This window comes from Polyodon spathula, chromosome 14 (assembly GCF_017654505.1).
Source record: "Polyodon spathula isolate WHYD16114869_AA chromosome 14, ASM1765450v1, whole genome shotgun sequence".
Lineage (NCBI taxonomy): Eukaryota > Metazoa > Chordata > Actinopteri > Acipenseriformes > Polyodontidae > Polyodon > Polyodon spathula.
Genome location: NC_054547.1, coordinates 7,253,636 through 7,278,205, shown reverse-complemented (window position 1 = coordinate 7,278,205; position 24,570 = coordinate 7,253,636). Strand labels below are relative to the sequence as shown.

General features: G+C 35.8%; 1 protein-coding gene across 1 annotated transcript in view; it reads right to left on the bottom strand.

The window, feature by feature from the left end:
- The window catches only part of LOC121326542 (zinc finger protein GLIS1-like), an 83,243-nt gene extending 58,925 nt beyond the window's left edge, over window positions 1-24,318 (bottom strand). The window contains exons 1-2 of the mRNA XM_041269879.1: window positions 24,204-24,318; window positions 23,316-23,686 (exon numbers count right to left, since the gene is read on the bottom strand). Of these exons, the coding sequence (XP_041125813.1) occupies window positions 23,316-23,649 (334 nt within the window). The 5' untranslated portion in view covers window positions 23,650-23,686; window positions 24,204-24,318. The remainder of the gene's footprint in view (window positions 1-23,315; window positions 23,687-24,203) is intronic.
- Window positions 24,319-24,570: the final 252 nt, after the last annotated feature.

Sequence of the window (24,570 nt, the reverse complement as noted above, 5' to 3'; positions counted from 1 at the left end):
GTACAAGTCAAACCCTAAGGGCAAAAGTGAGTGAAAAATAGTTACGTTGTCTAGAGAGAAAAACATTTTTTTAAAAACACAGGTGCTTGGCCTAAAAAGACATTGGTTAAGGGCAGAAGGAAAACTCTCAATTAAACTTGGAACCAAGAAATGTCTGTTTTCTTTATGGGATTATTGGAATTACCAGACATGATGGTTTTCATGTGGATAAAATCAGTGTGTTATGGCATTTACTTGTTCAGCTTTAATAGCTGTTTTTCATGTTCTCCTGTTCCTCTAATGAACTCTAGCAAAATTAAAATTGTAAGAGGGTTTTGATATCAATCAGAGAAAACACTCAACACAAATCTTCCTTTCAGATACTGCAGCCTAGCGCTTGAGTAAAATTGTCCCCTCCACCTCATTAACCAACCATCTTCTTCCTCCAATGATTGACATGCTTTGCAGCCAATGACTTTGCACAATATTGTATGCAGGAGGAATTCAAGTGTGTTATTGTTTACCTTTGAATCTAGAGAGGTTGACTTACAGTGCGTATGGCACCACCTGGTGGTAACATACAGTTTTTTTTGTTTTTGTTTTTAAAGAACAAAGTTTCCACATTTTCTATGAATCCCAAAGTAGGTGTTTTGGTTCATGCAGAAGAATAGTAAACAACAGAAAATACAGAGCTTTATTAAAAAGAATAATCTAAATACTTGACTTCCCTACAAACCTGGCTGATAGCTGAGTTCTTGTGGTTCCCTTGCATAGAGAAGAGATCAGCATATGGCAGGTATCAAAGTTCACAATCTCAAAATTGGGTAAAACATGCATAAATTACCGGTCATACCCTCTTGACCAAAGAAGTCAGTGCAATTGCAAAGGAACAAAGATGATTTGTAACGGCAAATGACGGAAGAGTTCCACACAGATATATTCCAAACAAAGCACACCCTAGCAACAGAATGTCTCACAGCAACACTACGATGTGAAACAGTCCAAAATTATGGGAATTATGCAGATCACCACGCCACAACCAGCAGGCAGGCCCACAACAGAAACACAAGCAAGCCCACTAGGGAGGGAGAGGGGCGGCAAGTCAAAGCGAAAAAAGATCAGACCAAGAGCTGATCAAATTAAAACTAAAAATGATATAAAGTTCAAATCGGATTCTTGCAGCAGTATTCTGTTCTCCAGATTGTTCAGTCTCTTCAGGTCCAGTGCTTAGGCAGGCCAGGACCTTTTTGGCAGCTCATAGTGTCCCAACACACCATTTGACAGTGTTATGGCAGATGTTTTATAACAGCAATGAAACTTGGCGGGAGGAGGGACCAAATGATACGCAACAAGATTCCAGGACTAACACCACAGGTCCTGCTGATGCTCTTGTCCCGTGTTACATTAAAAGTGCTTGAAAAACCTCTCAAAATTCCACAAAGTCAATGAAAAACATTCACAAAAGGTCCCATGCCCTTCAAAAAAATAAACAAACCTAAATATGTTGGAACAGTTTGCAATCCAATGGATTGAAAAAAGTGTGTTATGATTCAAAATACTTCTACGTGGATTTTGGAATTTACGACCTATATGAAAATGTGAGACAGTAAATGATTAAAGGGTTAATGGCACTGCTCTGTGAGTGTTACAAGTGAATAACTGAACTCCAGGGGCATTATATGAAAAAGAAGTTTCACTATTACATAGCAATGTCATTATTATTATACAATTTTTTGTTAACAAAGTTCTTTAATTACCTTAAGCTGTCTGAAATAATGCCAACAGTCCACAGAATTATAAACTTTTTAAGAGCAGGGCTTTAGAACAGGTGTTCTTTATCAGGGTCATCTCTCAGCCGTGCTATATTTGCTGTTCAATTATTGAGTAATAAAAGAACGACTGACCTCCACTGAATACAATGGGGTAGCAGAGTTGTATTAGGAGAGTTCTAGGACGGTAAGCAACTGTGTATGGGTTATAAGGATACTCAGAACTTGTACTTGTGCCAATATGCGCTAAGCTTTTGTATGTGTAGAAAGAGCAGTCCAATGTCACACACTGCGTATAGCAAAAATCCAATTCCCTTAAATCTATTCTATATATCAAGTCACTGTAAAGAGAAGCAAAACATAAGGACTCACATTTTGAGTGACATACTACTGCTATGGTCCTATTGATAGAAACTGGTCCATAAAACTCAATTGAGCACAATCAGGACAGGAATGGCAATGACATTTACTGGCAACGCAGTGCCCTTTGATCTCACAAAGATCCTTCCCCCTCGTTTTCCACTAAAGGCAAATAAATCAAAATAGTTGAAATGCATTGATGTTTTTTTTTGTTTTGTTTTTTTTTTTTTTTTTTTTTTAAAAAAACACCTGGTTTCCATAATGTCCACTATTGAAACCGAGTAGAAAGATTAAAATCAAAATGCCCTCCTTAAATTTGTCAGGAGTGTCATTTTCTTTGAAGGGGGGTGGATGACTTTACCTTCATAAGGGTCATCCAGTCCCATCAACTGAAAACATTTTAAACATGTACCCCAAGTATTATAGTATACCATTTTCCAGGGATGCACTGTACAGCATTGTATATTCCTGAATTTCTATTCCACTAACCATGTGATCTAACTGTATCTCTAGGTCATGTGATTTTACCTGCCCAGCTTGCTTACTTTTAAAAACACTCCTCTGCAAGATAACAGAGAACAGAAAACCAAGAAACAACCCCAATTTTAATACTATTAAAACAGGGCTCATGTTTATTTACTGCAACCTATTAAATAATAATTATTTAATAATTATTAAATAATTTCCCCAAATTATTTAATAAATACAGATTTTGTTGCTACTTTTTTGCTTTTAAATATGAGGCAAAACCTCAAACCTCAATAAAAAAAACTCACTTTGAAATTAAAAAGACCAGCCTCACAATTAAGGCTTTTTTTTTTAACATTCCCAAGAGTCAGGCCACCCCTGTATTTAGTTTTAAAGACAGCATGTAACAAGCCTCTGTTAATCTAACCAACATGCTGTGAACTACCAGACTCTTGGATGCAGCATGATGTATTATAATTTGCACATTTGACTGAGCTTTTTATTAATTAAAAAATAAACTATTAGAAACCAAAATAGTAATTTAGAAAACTTTGCATAAAGAACACTAACAAATAAAATAAAATTCCTTGACAAACATTTCCGACCTCCAGCCAAAAGGTCACTTTTTGTTTGTTCCTTGACTTGCCTTAATAGGGAGCTTTCACTGTAGAACTCCTCATATATCTGTATACACAAAATAGACACATACATAGCTCCTTGAGCTGTGATAGGATACCTTCCTGTTAAAGGTATGAGTTATTCATTATAATCCATTCCTGAAGATGACAAGTAACTCAGCATGCATGAACTGTTATTTCTGATCAGCTAACTAGCTCTTTGTTGCTTAGTCAGCCCGGTGGCAGCATCATGTTAACAGTTTTAGTAAAATGCCTATTATTGAAGAACAAAGTTTTTCCTCTGCCAGACCCCAATATTTACAAGCAAGCACAAATCTGTGAGAAAATTCGATTGAACACAGATGGCAGGAAATTCCTCTGAAATGACAGTGGCCAAATTCAAACCACAAGACATGAAAATAACCCCAAGTACTAGACATGAAGAACATATCTTATAGATTCTTTCCTTATGCAATTCACAATCTGCCATTGATTACTGGTAGACAGCATGTAGATTTATTAGACTTCTGTAAAACAAGTAATCAATCTGCAACAATTAAACTTTTAATGGTTTTACAAAGACAATGGAAAGAGTGTGCTGGAGTCAGAGTCGTTAAAAGAACCCCCTCATTATACAAAGCCAAATATTTAAGTGCAGGCATTAAGTGGTCATAATTGTGATGCAACTAGATAAAACAACATTTTAAAATCAATATTTTCGTACCTACAGAATACATTAGTGTTTGTATTCTCTGAAGGCATGTTTGTAATTAAAAAGAGGAAATATTTAAAAAAAAGAATAATTAAAAAAAACAACACCGTGATATAATGGTGTTTCCTCGGATTTATCAAAAGCTTTGTTCAAACAAGAAAAGAAACACCTTACAATAGTTTCTTTGATTTATTCAATTTTGGGCATTAAAAAAATGTTTCTAGCCACAGGGGAAAAAAAAAAAGACATTCTACTGCTTACTCAAATGATTAATGAAATATTGCGAAACAATTTCCATAAACTATTGTATCAAGTTGATGCAAAGCACTGAACCATGTAAAAGTGAAAATAATGTATAAACATATTTATGTTAAAGTCATTTTCATTAATTGAAATATGTGCTCATAGTTTAAGTTACAACACCCAGGAGCAATTTACTGTACAAGGTTCAAGTAGTCTGGCAGAGCTTACCAAACACTTAATAGAGCCATTCTCCCTTTATCTGTTACCCTTTCTTATTATATTATAAATACAGCAACAGTTTAAAAATGTCATTTTCATTTCAATAACATGGAATTACAATATCATTCCTCAACAAGGGAAAACGGCAAAGCTTCATTCAAAAAGCAGCTGCCAGTGTTACAATGAGCCCATGCTAGTCACAATATACATGGCGCGACTAAGATGTTTAGAAATATGTATTACTACACAACAGTATGGTAAATTGTGACAGTAATATAATAGCCTAGTCAGTTAAGCTCTAATAAGTTTTCACATTTTTCTTTAGCTCAGTTTGTTAACAAACCACATACAGTACAAGCACATATCTAAACCTAGACTAATTTATCTATTAATTAATTTTTTTGTAGTTTTACGTTCTGAATGTTAAAGTTAGGACTCATATATATAAAAGCACATTATTACGAGTCACAATGAGGTGCACACTTTGAAGTGGAGCAGCAGATTAGTAAATCTTTCCCCAATATGTAACTCTGCGTTTCTAACCACACATGCCTAAGGATGTGAGTAATATCTCCTTTGCTTTTCTCATAAAGTAAGCATCTTTAACAGAAGCTTGTACTCCAAGGACCCCCCCCCCCCACTATCCTGAATCCTGTAACCCGAGTCGGACAGGCAAGCAGACAATACTGTACATCAGAGCGGGGCACAGACAATACACTAACCCCCTGTTTAAAAAAAAGAAAGGGAAGAACAGCTAGTTACATCAAACTCCATCTGTGTCTGTGGGCTTGACAAAAATAATGACTGTGAAAAGAAAAATGACGGTATTGTTGAAGAAACCCAATATTTCAGAAGATGTATGCAGTCTGCACATGTGAGGGAGCTCGCCCCTTCTTCATGTCTCAATATAGGTCAGCCTGCTCAATCTCTGTCTCTTTATACTATCAACCAATTCAATTCAACCGCAAATCTCTTGCACTTTGCTACGGACCATTATAACGCATTAATCTGTTAAAACTACATAAAAACTTTACAGACACTGTACAATCAAACAGAGAACCTACTGTTTTCATGCTAACTTCTACGTATATAATGCGAGATGAGCAAAAATTTCATGAGGTGGAATCTTTGAAGTGAAGTATCTTTAGGTCGCCAGTGAAAAAATCTCACAAATGTTCTTGAACCGTTATAAAATAATTTTACATTAGTCACACTTGATCTTGGAGACTTCAGATACAACTTATAATTTGAATGTGTTCTTTGTTTTACCAAAAACCTTCTCAACATTACCAATGCTGTGTAACATCATTAGTCACCCTGCAATAGCTACCTCAAAAATTGCTCACTCAATTAAAAAGAAAACTGTCTATGTAGCAAAGTGAAGATTGATAGCTTACTTTACTGCATTAGTAGTAGCAGTCATAGTAGTATTTTTTAACCCTGGGTCCTATGCCATAGCAATAGACATTTACAATAGACAGTGTGTCCCAAATACAGTAGAGTTAAGTGTTTATAAATGTGGTTGAATATCTGAACATCTGTAGTTTCAACAGATTCTCAAGTCATGTTCCACCTAGAAATGAAAATTAACTTCATGTGACTTTTTTTTTTTTATTTATTTTTTTTTTAAAAGCTACTGTCTTTGCAATTGCACCCGTTTTGGACTTCCTAACATGAGACACAGTTACAGACCCATTTTCCAGGCATTTTGACTGCCATGTTTCATGCGAAAACATAATATGTTGACCTTACCTGAAAAAAAAAAAAAAAAATTGATACAAACAGAGTGATTTTCACCATACTGTCGACATGCTCCCATGCTTTAAAATCATACACATGAAAACAACAGGAAACTAAACCAATGCCTTAATGCCACTATTTGTGTGTATTTGGCTTTATTATTCACAGTATAGCAATTTCAAAAGAGCTGTGAAAAGGTAAATACAAGGGAGCCATCAACAGGATTGTTATTTTCACCCATAACTAATAACACAATAGTGTTAAATTGAGAAAGGCTGAAAGAGACGTAATAATCCCATAACATTTTCAACTGGCAATCTTTGTCAAGGTCTTCAAGAGAAATGGTCTTTATTTTCACATTTAAAGAGAAAGGAAATTTATATAGGAAAAAGAGCTGTGCCCCTTTATTTGAAAGCAAGTACAGTAATTTATGAGGGAATGTGTTTTAAAGTTTCTTACAGCTGTATCTAGAGAAATCACAAAAGTATTACAAAAGGCACACTGACCAATGAGGGATTGACCAGCAAGACCATGTTCCAAGACACTAACGGTCAGCCGCCCAAGAGCCACTAGGCTCACTGCGACCACATCACACTCACTTTCACCTGCGCCATCTGTGTGGCTGGAGGGGAACAAAGCCTTCTGGGAAGTACCACATAATTAGGTGAGGCGTCTTCTTAGCCCATTCTTCCTTCTAAAATAGACAAATACGACTCGCTTTAGATCGAATTTCTTTCCACTCCAAACAGCTTTCCAATATCGCTACTCCCTTAAAAAAAAAAAAAAAAGCTAACCTTTCAGTTTTTCTTCTTAAAAGGGTCCAACATAGCACTTTGAAATGTAAATGTAGCTTTAAAAAAAAAAAAAAGCTGAATTCTCATCATTTAAAATTGAGCTTGAGAGATATATATCTAGTTTACTATGAAACCCTTTCTATGCTCATAAATTAGGGTACTTTGGCTCGATCAAGTGTACATATTCTTATGATTTGCTACTACTTCAGTTATTGGAGCAAATTCATGTTTCAGAGCACTTTAATCAAAGGGAAGGCTGGCATCTTTACAGTAAGATAACTAATGTTTTCATGTAAAATGACAGGGGTCACGTTGTAAATTATGGTCTATAAGCAACTGGCTCCTTTAATTTATTACCTATGCTATAAATGCCAAATTCTCAGTTAAGCTTTTGTAAGATTGTACTTTTTGTATCAATATATGCATGGGCTTCATCAAGTTTCTCTCGAAAATGCAGAATGAGGTTCAGTGAAAGGTTCTGCACAATGACCAAACTCAAGATAAATACAGTGAAGTGAGGAATGCTCTTGAAATTTTACAGAGGCACAGTCATGCTGCAAAAGAACAATTTGCACGGTATCTTATCTTCAGTTATGTTTCTGATAAGTTTCTATAACCTCTTCAAATCAATACAGAGACCTCAGGAAGTTGTCTTAGACAAAACAAAGGGATTTAGTTGAAAGGCCCTACATTCTTGTTTACATTCCACTCCCCACTAAAAGAACGTACCTGAAGAAGGCTCTGCATATCGTGAAGCTCCACGGATCGTTTCTTCATGGAAGTCAAGGCAGGCTCTTGTTTTAGGTGCAGACATACACACACCCCATAATATCAATAAATCTGTAGCAATGTTGTACTTGTACATTTTTGGCAGTGCTCATGACAGCACTGCACCACTGCAGTGGCAGTGGGTTATTAAATTCTACACATCATGTCTTCCACATAGCAGATCCAAAGCAAATACTGTAGATGAAACCCAGCCTTTCCCACACAGCTCATCCACTGTGTCTCGTCTCTGCATTAAAAACAAATGTCCAGATAATACTGACCTCACTGTGATCATATCTACCAGAAATTGGACCAATAATGGCAGAACTGGCCCTCAATGGCCATCAGCTGGTAGTGACTTCAGATTACGACTGGACTGGTAAAGAAATTAGCCAGTGTAGTCGAAAGATTCCATATTCCATTGCCAACCCACAAAGCCAATCACCTACCTCTAAAGTGGTTTTTCAACTTAAATAGGGCCAACTTTATTGAAATTCACAGAAGCCAACGTACACAAAGCAAACACATATCAAAAGACAACTTAAAATCATATACACTACAGATGTGGGTTCACTGCATGTTTCCCCATTCAATCGAAATTAACTTTTTAAATCCTAAATCCCCTATGCTTTTAGAAGACCGCAAGAAAAACACCACCTAGAAAGAAAGAAAGAAAGAAAGAAAGAAAGAAAGAAAGAAAGAAAGAAAGAATTGTTAAAGGTTAAAAACCCCAATTACCAACCTTGTATTTATTTAATGTATACCACTCTGCCAGCCCCGCCTGGGCCCGCACTCGCCCCTCCCACCTCCAGATAGCCCATGGTCTAACTGGAAAGGAGAACAGCCCTATGCCTAAGCTAGTTCGAAGCCAAACCTTATATTTAATAAATAAATAAATAAAATCTCCTCCTGAACTACTTTGACTGGCAAGGAATCATTCTTTCTGAGACAGAAAGCATGGAGTACCTGTAGAGCATATTCTGTAAATCTCCCCCACCATCAGAAGAATAATACTGTTTGTCTTTGAGCAGGTGCATTGTTTGGGCAGAGACCATGCTGGGCGGGTTAAGTTTGGAAAGCAGGGAGTGTGATGTGCTGCAGTGATTGGAGGAGAGCAGGTTGGAGTTGGGGGGGGGGGTGCCAGCTGCAAGAACGAAATCGAACGAGAAAGAGAGCCGGTAAAGGCTGTGAGCCTGACCGAGTAGGAGTGACTGAACTAGCAGATGCGTGGAGTGGAGGACTGGATAGCGAGAGAATAGGGGGTGGTTGTTTTGGCATGGTTTTAGCCCATCGAGACTGAATGTACATTAGAGAAAATAAAGCAGATATTCCATTTGTACCTGCCATCCGAGTCTGTCCATTTATTCTGTACAACAAAACGAGAGACCCTTTATTGCCACAATACATTCAGATACCGTATAAAAGTAAAGGGCTTTATGAATGGTCCATTAAGATTGGAAATACCGTACATAAGTTTTAATTTTGTACCACTAACCGTCACTGAATACCCCCAACCGACAGATTTTAATATTTTCCAAAAGTTTTCCAAAAGTATCCATTTACAACCTTAATGCCCAGTCTCACCCTTTCCCCCATTGCCTCAATCTACACAAAATTGTAATTAATACAGCCCTTGGCAAGCACGGATGACATAATTGAGTTAGCCTCCTCTTTCTAAAATACTCATTGCAACATTATAGATGCCAAATTAACTTCAGCTTATAATAATTAACCTCATTCTCAACACTAATGATTGCAAAGTTGAAATATGTAAACAGTCTTTAGTAGCAGAATATCGCTTTTCATATTATCCAGAGATTTTGTGAAATACTGTAATAACAAAAATGCTAAGTATAATTTATAGCCTCTTAATGAATAAAAATACACAGAGTGTAAGTCACATTGTTTAACCTAAATGGACTAATCTTCTGGAGTAGTCTTTGCTGCAGAATCTGCCCTACTCATGTTGTGTGTTTGATATAGTTATGATGTTAACAATTTTAGGCAGGTAGTTACATGGACAGTCTCACACAGTTATAGCTATAGATTGCAGAGTCACAAGAAAGTAAAAGGAAACAGTTCAGCTTTTAAAAATGCAGTTATATTTATTTTTTTTGCAGAAGCCTATTTTATTTAAATGTAGGTAATTCAGTAAATTAGAGAAACTGGTCAGAAGCTGTACTCACTAAATACCTACAGTATGTAGAACGTACGTAAAAAAAAAAAAAAATGTCGAGGAGAGGGAGGTCTTTTATACCTCCTTCAGTCACAGAGTATCTGAGGATTCTGTGATTTGTGAAGCTGCCCTGCCAGAACTTTGATAAATACTTTATAAAATATGTAGATAGGGAACATGGTTTAATTATGCATGCACATGGTTTAATTATCAATGTCACAATACTGGGTGGTGATATATTCATTGCTTGAAAATGTTAAAAATGAATTAAAATTACATTTATCCAGCCACCCTGGCCTGGTTTTTTTTGTGATTGGTCAGAAACAATGAAATGTGCTGGGCTGAAGCATGCTGGAACTGGGGTTCTAATGATCCAGTTTTCTGTCACCCAGCTGACATTAATATGGGCCTATTCAAAAACTCTGGCCTTTGCTCCCAAAACACACTGGATTAAAAAAAGGATTTACTGTGATTGTTGAAACAAGACAATTAAAAGCACTCGCTAACAATTTTAGAAAACGTTTGTCTGGAAAACTTTTTTTCAGGAATGGGGAAACGCTCAATTAAGCTAATGCTTGATATTCATTGTGGTTGCTATTGTATGCTGTATTAAAAAAAAAAAAAAAAAAAAAAAAAAACAACAACACAACATTGATATTCTGTCATTCTGCCTAGTTGGATCACAAAACTAGTCCTGTCATTTTAGAACAGTCACAGTTCTGTAATACAATAAGCTTTGTGCACATGGTTTAATTTGCCATTAGCCAAATAGCAAAATGAAAACCAACTGTGTGAGAACAATAAAATAATTTGCCTGGGGAATACGACACAGATAAATTCAGCTACATTTTTCCAGCTGGCTCCAAAATCAAAAATACAAGCCAATAGCTTACCACCTGGCTGTCAGACTGTTTCTGCTATTCAACGTAATAAATGGTTTCAATTTAAAAGCAAACTCTTAGATCATTTTTGATACTTGCCCTAATGACTTGACTATTTTTTTATCAGTATTACTCAACATTTTTGCTAGGTTTGTAAAAGCAAAAATTAAAACACTGTTAGGCTTAACTCCAGTAAATAAAGAAAATATGGTATAGGTGTTGGGGTAACTGGTATGAGGGTTCAGATCTACAAATATATTATTATAAAATACACTATCAATAGTTGTTATTTCTAATTAGAAATAAAAATGCTGATTTCCAGTGCTATAACATAAGGTTGTTATAGTACATAGTTCATCAGATATGGCATGTTAGATATTGCTTCTACTTGTCAAAAACTTGAACTGTTTCTTGTTGCATGTTTTTAATAAACAGGCTTATCTATCGTAAAACAAAAAGCTGCAAGTCAGTTACAAAGCTTGGCTTGAGGGGTCCTGCCAACATCAATGCTCAAGCACACGTCAAGAGAAAAATAAAATGTTTTCCATTCTAGATGGATTGCTTAACACACTGACCCCATAAATCATATTACTGTATGTGGTCACTACATCTTAACAGTATACTCACTGTATTTCAATGAAATGGGTAGTTTGGTTGAATTAAAGGCAGTTAAAGAATCCACGTTTAACAGTACTCACAGTATTTTATATTTTTATTGTTGGCTTACACAACTTATCTAGGCTTTTCTCCTTTTGTATTTGTGCAATTACTGGTTCCACTTGGAGTCAACACTGCCCAACATTTTTCTGGAAATACTCATTCTGAATTTATATACTGACAGTCAGTTTTTGACATGATGTGGGACATTCAAGACACCACATGTGAATCAATACGGGTTAAAGCAGTAACTGCATGGGAATAAAGCTGGCAAATGTCGACAGTAGAAAGTGCCTGCGTGGAGTCTCTGGAACCAAGAACCATCTCTAAAGCAACGCATGTGTAATTCATAAAATCAGCTTTAGAACGGTAAAATAAATTTGGTCTGTTTACTTTCATCATGCAGTGGAGATGCATAATATTAGTTAGAGAATGCAACCACAGGCATGTATTGCTGGTGAGGAGACTTTGAAATTCAGTGTTAAAAATGTCACACAGAATACATTAGACAGTGTTCATCAACAAGCAACATTTTGAAATATTTTCTTAAAACAGATCTCGACATCTAAATACGTTTCTTTTCAAAAGGTAGGATGGGACTGTACATTTTAAGCAGTTCTGAAAGATTCCCAAGCTCCCACATGAAAGAAAAACAAGGAGAACAATATGTAGTATTAAGACCAGGAATCTCAAGCTTACTTGAAATGCATGGCGCTCCATACGTCTCCTCCATGAAAATTAAATCAAGTCGAAGTATCCTGTAAAACTTCCCACAGCTTTCACTCAAAACTGCAATTCCAATACAAATAAGATCCCATTCAGGAAGAATTACCAGGCTGGAACATCCGTTTCTAACATGCTGACCTGATTAGAACACTTATGGCAAGCAAAGACAAACAGGACTGCTGTTTCCTATTCTTCAGAGTGAATCACATTGAAAACGTAAATCTGCAAGTAATAGACTTAAATAATAAACTGACCTGTATACAAATGAAGAAGAGCATGAAGGCTCAAGTACAGTGTGCCACCTTCAACAGGAAACATTTGAATCTGTACAAAACTTGATTTAGTAGATAGAGGATGCTGCTGCTTTCCATTGATTGATTTGCACAGCAATTCTGCAGTTGGTCAGCTTTATACTACACTACAGTACCGTGCTGCTTTGTGCTTGCACAGCTATACTTTGCTATGCTTTTAGCCAGGTATAACATAGTAAGCTTTTTACAATACTAGACAGGCAGCTACAGAAAAAAAGTGATTCTATTATGACCCGTGTCACAGCACAGGTCTTCTTAAAATGTACCCTGGGGTTTAATATAGGAGAACAGATCCGTGGGAAAGTTATCATGTCCTATCGTGGTCATCATCCCAAACTGGAACGAGCGTTCTGTTCTCATTTCAACTAACAAAACAACTCTGTAAAAATAGCCCAAAGCAGACTGTTGAGATTACGACTTCTGTTAAGTCCAACATTTTATTTGTAACTTATGTTTCGTTAGCAATGCCGCTTAAGAACTAGCATTATCTACAGATCATTCTGTGTTCAGTATTCACTGGGGTTCATTGGTTTCCAATACTGCAAAGCAGTTCCTTTTGAAACAAATACAATAACCAGAATGGTAGCTTTAGTCCTGTAAATACGGTAAATGTGATTTCAGATGTGTACACAAATGGCATTCATTTTTATGGTTATTATATGTATGGAACATTATTATTCCATCTGAAATGTATATGAAAAATGAATTACTACTTTATAGATATATCAACGTTAATTAAAAAAGCTTGATATTGAATATCCAGATTCCGATCATCTCAATAACTTAATAAAACATCCTTCAAAAGTTTTATCACAATGAATATTAAAAACATAACTTTTGACATCTTTACAAAACAATAACTCTTGGTGTTATTTCTGTTTATTGTAGTACTGTACAGACCTGGATTAGAACTGCACCACTTTGTCTTCCAAAACCCTGAGATTTTATTAATGGCTTGCAATAAACTAGAAGCCTAACTATTCACTGCGGTCAGCCAGCCAATCAGTTTCATTGTTTAGTGGGCACTGCATGATGGTAACCCACTGGAACAGTACAACTATACAACAGTACGAGTAGCACGCAGCTTTCCATAATGAACGTATAAAAGTTTGCGCATAAGGTTACGTTTGCCAATTTGTTTTCTTACCAATGAAGAAAATAAGAAGTTTGGTGAACATTAACTTACGGAATTTCCTTTCTGTACAAGGAACTGAATGCTACACAGGGTTTCTGTATTGTATTTTTGTTCCACCTTGTTTGAATGTAAAAGAAAAAAAAAAAAAACACGAAAAGGGGTTGTCCCTCACATGACCGATTTCTTCTTTGCCATTATAACCAGTATAAAAGCAGCATTTGACTTGTGTAAATTGGTTTCAGTTAGGATAGGTAAGACAGCAAATGTTACTGACTTTCATAGAGATAGTAGATGCTAGAAAAAATAAAAGAAATGCAAAAACATATTCTGGCATTGCATTATGGCAAATTCTTAGCTCTGAAACAACAGGCAGTGAAGTCTCATTGCTGTTGACATTAGAATTTAAAATATATACCCTGGGCATACCGAGGCTATTATCAGTCACCAAACGACAGTTTAGCAACGCAAAAGGCATGTTGGCAGCTTATACTTCAACAGACACCCAGCAGGACAGTAGCAATGGCGAAAGTAAATCAAAAGCGGGCTAGCTGGTTCACAGCAGGCCTGGATGTGAGCGCAGATAAATCTGAACCAAAACACAACAGTGGCTTGAGCCAGGGCAGAGTTAAACCCTGTGAGTCACGTCTTCTGGCTGTCTTGTCCCAGGTGGTGCACGGCGGTGATGGCTATAAAGTCTGCCACAGCTGCACCACATACCCGGAGAGGACACTTCACACAAGGCCGGTGCAGCCTTAACAAAACAAACTCTTTGTATGATACAACTGCGGCAAAAACAACTCCAACGGCCATCCATTACTAAACCAGCACACTGTGGATGTACATTTAGTAGCCACGAAGCAGATTTTTCTTTAATGAAACAAATTCAGAACTGGCCAAAAACAGCAAGTGCCACAGCCGAAATGTAAATCAAAAGCAAGCACCCCCCAAGTCTGAGTCACCCACTGAAAGCCAACAGACAAAATGACGGCTTGCTTGGCAAAAAATTTGGAACGTCTGAAAAATGTCTGAGTAATACAACTTCTGAAGATATTATTTTGTGATTTACTAGTGCAGTCTCCCCATATAATCCCCTAATATTTGTTATAATTGGTTAAGGGTGGTATCGGTTATCGTTAACAAGATAAACTCCCCCAACCCAAGCGTTTACGTTTTATTAGCTACAGTGTAAAAGAACAATTATTGTTAGTCCTTACCAGCGCTCCAGATAAGGTTGTGAGTCTGGGAGTAACTTACCCTCTAATTTTAAACACAGGAGAGTAAAACATATTTTCAGGGGTTAAAATGCAACATCACCTTGAAGTCATGAGTAATCTTGATAAATGCCGTTCAATCTTAGGGTAATGGGGTAGGCATTAACAAAGAGCCTTTCATTTTAACTGTAATGTTACTTTGAACTACTGTACAACCAGGTGTGTGTTCTACAAGGTTCTTTATCAGCTTAACGCATTTTTTTTCACACTGACTCTGCAAATTAATTACGTTACTTCTATTTTAACATTAAATTCTTAAACTCAGTGAACATGTTAAAACTTCAACAAAAAGTTATACGGATGAATAAAATAAGGAAATGAATTAATAAGTTAAAAAACAGTTTGTTTCATATTATTGGCATCTTTTTTTTTTTTTTTAGCGGTTGCCTCTGACGACGGTTGGATTTGTAGCCGGACTGGGGTGTTTACGCTTCAACCTGTGTAGCTTCGAATTTGTCTTATTGGTTGCAAAGACAACAGGGCTAGCCAGAGATTGGATAGTGTTTGCTGGGTTGGTTTTTCTTGTGCACAGTTTCTTTATACATTATATTCTGGGAGATGTAATCGTTAGTGGAAGTTTTAGTGGAGGCAGACATAGTCTGTGCAGCAAAATTGCTATGCGTATTTTGGAGCATTCAATTTAAATTTAGTGCATATTTCGGATTTTTTTAGTGTGTAAAAATGGCAGGTACACATCTTATCTGAACTGATGGTCCTTACTGTGATACAAGAGAAAGTCGTCGTCAGAAACCAAGCAGTGCGGAGAGGCAGTAAAAGGGCAAGCAGAACTATTTGATAGATAGTCAAAAGTTTAGAGAGTACAGATAAAAGGAAGTTATGACGAGGCTGTACAATAATGCATTGGGGTAACCGCATTGCTTTCAATTCTGGCCCCTGCATTACAAAATAAACTGTCTTGTAGTTATGGAGAATCCAGCAAAGACCAAATTAATCCCTGGGCTAAAAAGAGTTATGAAGAGAGGTTGAGGGAACTGAATGTGTTTAACATACAACACAGAAAGGTTAGGAAGATGTGTTTGAAGTTTTCAAAAAAGTTGACAAAGCTAAGCCTAGTCAATATTTTACATGCAGCACGGAGACCAGCACCAAAGGACACAGTTAGAAATGGAGTGGAGACAAACTAAACCACATTGTTGCTGCTTTAACACTGGCTTTATCAAGAGCAGGCAAGACAGAGTTCTGGTACCAATCAGCTACTAGGAATCAAATGAGCACTGATGGGACAAATGGTGTCCTCTTGTTTGCAACCTTTCCTATGTTCTTGTGTTCCTAGTAACAAAAATCGCAAACAACTGGTTACTGGGGTACCCAGTATCCGCCCCCATCTCCTAATTATCCCATAATTAACTTTATAGAAGTATGCCAGGGCAAAATTCCTTATTGAAAAAGTTCAAAACACATCAATTGAAAGGTATTATATGTGCATAAAACAAGTTATTTAAACCGTACAATCTCTGTAATCTGTGGTTCAAGGGTGGACATCCATTGGTAAACAGACATAACCCTCCTTAAATATTTTCTGACTAAGTGCATGCTCTTTAAAAACCAAGGGCAGTATACAATACCACAACAGCATAGTCATGAATCAGTGGAACAAACTGCAAAACATTACATCATGCAAGCGCAATCAAATGAACTATGTCTCATTGTTAGAGTCATGCAAGTCACAAAGGGGGTGCTGGGCCCAGGAATTGTTTATCGCAACTAATAAATCAGGCGCCTCATAGGTTTTGTCCCTAGCTTGGTCCCACTTACCCTGGATCTTTAAAGTGGGAACACACTGAAACCATGATGAACAATTCTGCCACCGAGCAGTGTGCCGACAGATTGAGAGGTAACAGGTAGGTTGCAGATACACAAATTCTGAAGACCAACACAGATCCCACTATTCTCCAGCCTCTTCTTTCGGAGGAAATACTTCCACACAGATAGTTCATCGGGGAATGAAAAAGGAAGCAATCATGAAATTAAGAAAGAGACAGGTTAGGAAGGGAATGAGGAAGCACCTCAAAGCTCCCTTAACTTTTTGAACAGCTCTCATATATTGATTGGTAGGCAATGTAGTGGGGTAGACAGGATGAGCAATAAAGCCAATTTCAGCTTTACACTGTTCTTTACTTCGTTTTTTTTTTTTAATTTAGCACACAGTGTCACCCAGTGGTTGAACATTATTCTATATAGGATCTGCCTATAGCAGGTCATTTTTTTTCTTTTTAAACTCACACCACCACCTTTTGTAAACTTCCTCCAAGGTTTCAAAGTGTTTGCAAAATAAACTCCTACCATTCTTTATAAAACGTTGATGTAGCTTTCCTAAATACTTAAACTAATTACTTTTAACCAAAATGACAACTACAGTATGACAGAGGTTAAACAATGAACTTAAAAAAGGCCATTTTTATTGGGTAACACTCCTATTTATGGAAAGTGACTAATTTAGAATCTTTTACAATGTCGAGAATACAGTAGACAGCCTACTGTCATCTGTCCACACTTAAGAGTATCTTAGACCTAACTTCTCATCTACAGTTATACATTTATATATATATATATATATATATATATATATATATATATATATATATATATATATATATATATATATGATATATATATATATATATATATTTATATATAATATGCATATGTAAAGGCAGTACAGTGGCAACAACCTACTACTTCATTTTTATTTGATGATGTATAATCTAACTTGACCGAAATTGGATAATTCCGTTCAAACAGGAAGTCACTAACTTAAGGCTTTTGGCCCAAAACCAAAAAGTCACAATATAGAAGCCATATTAGGTCACAGGTCAAAGTGAAGAGCAGTTCTACAGTTTGCCCGAGGAGTTTTCATAACAATGAAAATATGACGTCAGTATCCCAAATGATTTGAGATATTAGTTTTGAAAAAGCTACATGATGCTTAATGAAAGATATGAGTTAAAGTTTCATTAATAGGGCCCACATGGTCATCTAGGGTCTGGATTAATTTTCATGATCCGAATAGTCTGTAGACCTCCAGTAAATTCTTAATCAAAATTTCAATGGCATTTCAGATAAATGCACTGTGTACATCCCTCCCATTTAAAATTGCCTTTTTTTTAACCAACAAGAAAAATGTGTTTTGAAAGTAAAATATTATTCAGAGCACTTTTAATCAGAGTCTGAACGCAAGTTCCAATGCATTTTAAAGTCCCACGATCCCCAGAGAAACATTTGTTGTAGAACAGCAATGTTCCAAAGTAAACTGATCCCCAACTCCTTAAGTGTTTCGAACAACAACTCAGATTTCTGTTTGAGGAGAGAATATTATATTTTTTGATGCCGCCTTGGTAAAACGACAGCTGCCTGCCAAATATGGCAAAACATCTAAATACACGAGAGGCGCTTACGTTTCTAGGGGACAAGCTAAAGACACAAAGCACACACATATTCCTATAATTAAATCATATATTTTGTATTAAGCAATCAACAATGCTGCACAGAGGGTACCAAAGGCTATCCGCACACTGAATCGACTTGCTTATTGTTATTAGAACTCAGTCATTTCCTTAAACAGTACCATTTGGAGGCTGTTATCACATTCAGTGAAGTTATTGAAGCACAATTCTTTTGTGGCTCACCTCCTAAAGCTGGAATTATCTCTGTAACTGCTATAAACAGAATACTACTCATCTACAATTTAAACAGTCATTAACTGATCTCCCCCACCCCCAATTACCTATTTTTGGAATATGCACTTCACTAACCCTAGTTCCAGATTGGTGGGTTCAAATTGTCACTTAATGTGTATTTTACTCAAAGGTCTGATGGTTTATCAAGTCTAATAAGACCTACGTTTGAGGTTTGCATCAAACAAAACAAAGATGTTCTTTATCACATTTCAAACACCACAAATCGGGTCCAGAATTATAACATGTAACTGTGAATCAAAAGAGTGCATTTTCTCTAACTATCAACTGAAGCAGCACATCAGCAGAAGAACCGGGGCAGGATATATTGTTTAAATATGAACAAACCATTCAAGGGCTGTCAATGGCAGCCTACATTATTTCAAATTTATTGACTTATAACTACATTCCTAGTACAAGTGGTGAAATCTGAATGTAAAAAACAAAAAAAGGATAGATCAGAAAAAAAGAAATACTAAAAACACGACCAGGTATTTATGAGATAAATATTAAGCATGCACTAAAAGAAACAGGGTTCCTATTTCTTTTTGCAAACATAACAGCATTTGAGGAACTCAGAAGTTGAGTTCATCCAAAAACACAGCGATTGTGGAGCAATACTAATCTTGATTTGATTACCATTTCAAGCATGATCTGCTTATTCAACCCAAATAAATATTGCTTCAAATTTAGTTTCACAAATCAGAATGTTTTTTTTGGCTGAAAAGTCGAAGACATCAATAAAGACTTCTAGTCTAAATATTTGTCATTGAATTAAGTGCTTTTTAAAATTTATTTATTTATTAAAAACGTGGGCCTCGGGCGCACTGAACATTTTATTGAGTGCTTATGTTCTTTTGGAAAGGTAGGAGTTCACTAATATGGGCCCTCGCTGTCTAAGTGTCAGGAGTGAAATAATTTTAAATGGTAATATTTTAAAATCAAGAATCATGATATAAAATAAACATGATTAACTACAAAAGTTTGGTTCAGGTTTATATAGCCTTAAGAGTATACTTTTTTTTTTTTTTTTTTCTAATTCCAAATAAAACACACCACAATATGAAATTTAAAAGACTGCAAATGGCCACTGAGCTTCTGAAGGTCTGGACTTTATTCTAAGAAGGTCCCTGCCAAGTCTTTAATGCTCCCCGGCCACACACATGCATTTATATTATATTTCTATATTTTGTAAGGCATCCCGGGGGCATGTCACAATTTCATGTATTGAAAATTAATGTGCACCATTAAAAGGAGTTACATTTATTTTTCTAGGTTTCTGATTGCAGCACGCTGCATTGTACAAACTCTCACCAAGCCCAATCAATCATAACTGCTATTCTAATAAAAAGACAGAAAAAGTTAACTTCATCAACCCCTATGAAGGTAACATTAATTCACATTAAACTGGAAAAATAAATAAATAGGAGTTGTTTACCCTTGAATAATACCAAAGAGATCTAAAAGTAGTATAGTTGTTTTTGCCAACAGATAGGAGAATCTAAATGCAAAGTTCAAACTACTTACTGTACTTGTCCTGTGGAATAGTGTGACTGTCAGTCCCTTTCAAACTACCATATAGAAAAATGCACATTGCCACAGCTGTCTAAAAAACTATACAGAAAATAGCACTGTTCATATCTCATCTTTGTGTTGTATAGGGCTGGCTGCAAGGGTCTCTGAAAGAAAGGGCTTCAGGGCAGAATACCTTACTTCTACGTACTTCTCATCCGAAGGTTTTAGGTTAACCAAATGAGAATGTTAACCAGCATGTCAGTCACAACCCTTCAGCAGCATCGCTAGGAGACAGCACAACATCTGGATGCTGGAAACAACAAGTCCAGGAGACAGAAGGAACTGAACATGTTCCACTGCTTCAAAGACCTGAGCGATCTTCTAAAAATCCACAATAATATTAGACGTTCCAAACTGGTGCCAAACAAGTCGCGGAGAATCCAGACAGCTTCTGACAAGGTCTGCTGTTCTGTGATTATGTACCATTTTGTTTATAATACCTTCGTAGTGGAACACAAGTTTAGTAGGTCTGTCCCACTGACTCAATATCATTACTCAAACATGCATGTGTTTAAATGATAATGATCTATACAGTGTAATAAACCTGTGGCCTACATTTACTATATACATTACCAAATGTTAACTCTTATATATGATTGCAAACAAGGAAACCTTTTATTTATTTTTTTATTTATTTATTTTAAATATTGGTCTTGTCCAAATAAATACCGCACTATGGTTTGCAAAATGGTTTAGGTATAATTATGGGTATGTTTTTTATTTGGGTATGTTTTAAGTTGTCCCTACAAAAAAGCCACAGAAGAGTGCCATCTGACAAAATGTATCTGTTACTGATAAGTCTATTTTATTTAATTATGACTTAGAATCTGGGGTTAATTACCACCCACAGCCTGCGGCTAGCATGTTACTGCTAGTTAAAAAGAGATTTTTATTTTTAGAAAAAATGTTTATTTTCTCTCCCATATTTTGCATAAAACTTTAATTCAGGTATCGTGACGGTATGTTGAACTAAAAATGTCTACATCAAACGAAAATGTTTTGCATTAAAAATATATATTTTTAAAAATTACACATAAGATCGCTGCCAATACTTCAACTTGACAAAAACACACAACTGCTATTTAAAAAAAAAAAAAACTAATCAATGTGAAATATGTATAACTGGTGTTAAACTGGTTCACAATGCTATTCTAGTTGGGAGGACAGAGAATGCAGAGTGTGATGCAGTTTTTTTTTTATTAACAAAGAGGGATATACTGTAATTATGTATTTATTTTTTTCTTTTTACAGCAATGGATTTTCAAAAATAATTAACAAAAATTGGGATTCATCCCCCCCCCCCCCCCCCCCCCCCCCCCCCCCCCCCCCCCCCCCCCCCCCCCCCAAATTTGTGTTTGCCCACAATAAAAAAAGAAAGAAAAGACTCAGACTATAACGACATTACACTGTTCATGCACTACATACACTTCACACTGTGACTGATTCACTGCAGGCAATATTTCCCTTTTTTATGTGAAATACAGATAATAAAATATCAAATAGATCTACTAGACATTTGTGTATTTTCTTATTTTACCAAGACTCAGCTGAAATGCTACACTATAAAAAGACAAGGGACTTGCTTGTTTGTATTTTAAATGTACATATAAAAAATTAAAATCTGTGTTTTCTGTTTTTTTTTTTTTTTAATTCAACGTGTTTCTCCATGCCACAATAGTTTGCAATGGGAAATCAGTTAAACCAATAACACTCAAGCCTGTACTGATACATTATTAGGAGCTAAGCATTGCAATTATATACAGTAGTTTAAAAATAAAATGCTCATGAAAAGGGTCTTTAAAATTAGACAGTACTAGGTAAATATTTTATTAAAAAGAATGTAGCTAGTAAACTTTCCAAACCCTCTCCCATCTTTAAATAGAGCACTGCACTTGCAATTCTTCAAATCTAGGATTCTTTTCTTCTACAAAAGAGGACACAGACAAGACTGAAATAAAAACTGGTGACATGGATAAAAAAAAACAAAAAACTTTTCAGCAATCTACTTTATATTGTTCCGTTCTATCCAAGATAGAACAATAAAAGTGCACAATTTATATATAAATAATATTATATATATATATATATATATATATATATATATATATATATATATTTATATATATATATTTTTGTAAGCAATAGCTGTGTTATAAAGAGTAGGTAAACTGCTATATCATCATGGAGAGGGTGAAGGGAGTACACAATTGCAAGTCAAACTGACCTAAATACATAACTTTTCATCATGTTAAAATGAAGCAGATGAAAGAAGCTGTCCGTATCACAATTACCTGTCATGTCACATAAAGTATTGTTGCTAAAAATACTAAAATAATAATAATTATAAATAAAACTAAAACGGTCCCCACTCATTACCTATTCAAACAAACATGCATTTAATATCATGGGATTTACAGGAAACAATAAGTGTTGTTTTAGAAGTAGGTGAAAGGATAACGACAAAAAAAATAAACAGCAAGTAAAAAAAAATGGTTTGGCAGATTTCCCACCCCAACCACTCACTGTGTACTTCAGCAGTTACCCAACACATACTATTGACATCCAAGAACAGCAGACGGACAAGCCCTATACATGCAGAAGGGTTAGGGGTAGTCACTGAGATACTCTTCCAGAACAATCCCTTTTTATGAATGTATTATTATTATTATTATTATTATTATTATTATTATTATTATTATTATTATTATTATAAATAAGCACAAATATGTGTACTAATACACAGATTTGTGCGTATTTAAAGAAATATTAGCAGTTTTTATTTGTATATATTAAAAAAATGTGATGCCAAACATGTTTTTCTTTTTTATTGGGGGGTTTGTCTTCTGCAAGAAGTCTGAATATACCAGGGTGGTAGAAACCATCAAGAGAATATAGAAGGCCAAACAAATCTGCATTGAGATACCACTAACCAAACAGAACGTTTTGATAAGCCTGAAATAAAAACGTAAAATGCAAAAAAAATAAAAGTTGGCCTAATGGGGACACAGATGCATCTTGTAAATGTACCATTCATATTGTTGGCAGTATGGCAAGTCACTGTACAAATCTCACCAAGTGAATGCATTACTGTCATCATCGGGTTAACTGGTACATACAGTAATACTAATCGGCATCGGGAAGGATTCCTGAACTCTCATTTTAGAAGGGGAGGCTTATTATTTCAGTTAGGTATTTTTTTAAAGACAAAACGCCACTCACCTTTTGCAGAATCTTGCTGGAAACATTCTCTGGGCTTTTTGTTCGATTGGGTTCCTTGCAGCTTCTCAATTGCAGGAAATCCCTCTAACGCACGCGAGGATCTTTTAGGACTCGGTTCTTGTAGTTGACTTGCGTTATCAGGGGTGCTTCTCCTGGGTTCAGCACCACAGCTATCATTACCGCCAGTTCTCTTCGCAGAACTTGGGGATTTACTGCTGTACATGGAAAAAGTCATTTCGGATAGATCCGCGGCAGCAGGTACTTGGTGATTATTGACCATTCCAAAGAACGTAGTGGATTTCTGCTTCTGAATTTCAGTTTTAGCGGAATGCATTTTCTTTTATTTTAAACTGTCCAGATGGGCACTCTACCTATAGGGTTTAAAAAATGCATCAAAAACAATCACTGTGCGCAACAACAAACTATGTCCCAAATGTATGTACAGTGTTGTTTTATGCTTACCAGCCAAACATGTTAAAGCACGTATTCCATTTAAAAGCATGACATACTCTATGTATATTTATATTATTCATTACTTTTGTTACACAGCTACAAGTTATATCGTCCAAAAAAATAAACAAATAAATAAAAAAAATAGTGCATAACCTATTGGCTTATAAAATATAAATATTCCCCTGTATAAATATATCTATAATAATATAAATATATATATATATATATATATATATATATATATATATATATATATATATATATATATATATAGATATAGATAGATAGATAGATAGATAGATAGATAGATAGATATTACATGTTCGCTGCATACTTTTAAAATAAACAGAAAAGTACATATTACAAAAGGATACATGAAATAGAACTCACTCCAAAAATATTTGCAATATATATATATTTCAAAACAGAACTTACCTTGGTCGGATTTGAACGACACTGCGCTGCTGTAAACGTTTCTTCATCCATCAAGAAACGTGGAGAATAAAAAATAAATAAATAAATAAAAAGTTGTGAGTGTTTACCTAAAGCATCTTCCCCGCCTCCAGAACGTTGGGAATATTAAGGAGCATCACTTTGGAACAGCTGCTGCGACTTCGAGAAGAATGACAGACAGCAGCAGCAGCCATTAGGACCTCCGATTTCACAATGTAGAAATCGCGTGCAAATCATGGCACATCAGAGGCGGGGCCAGGAAAATAAATGCATTTGCAGGCGAGAGCCTAAATACGTAAGTAAATCTGAACTCCCAATACGTGTAACGGTGGGCTTGTACATATTGATG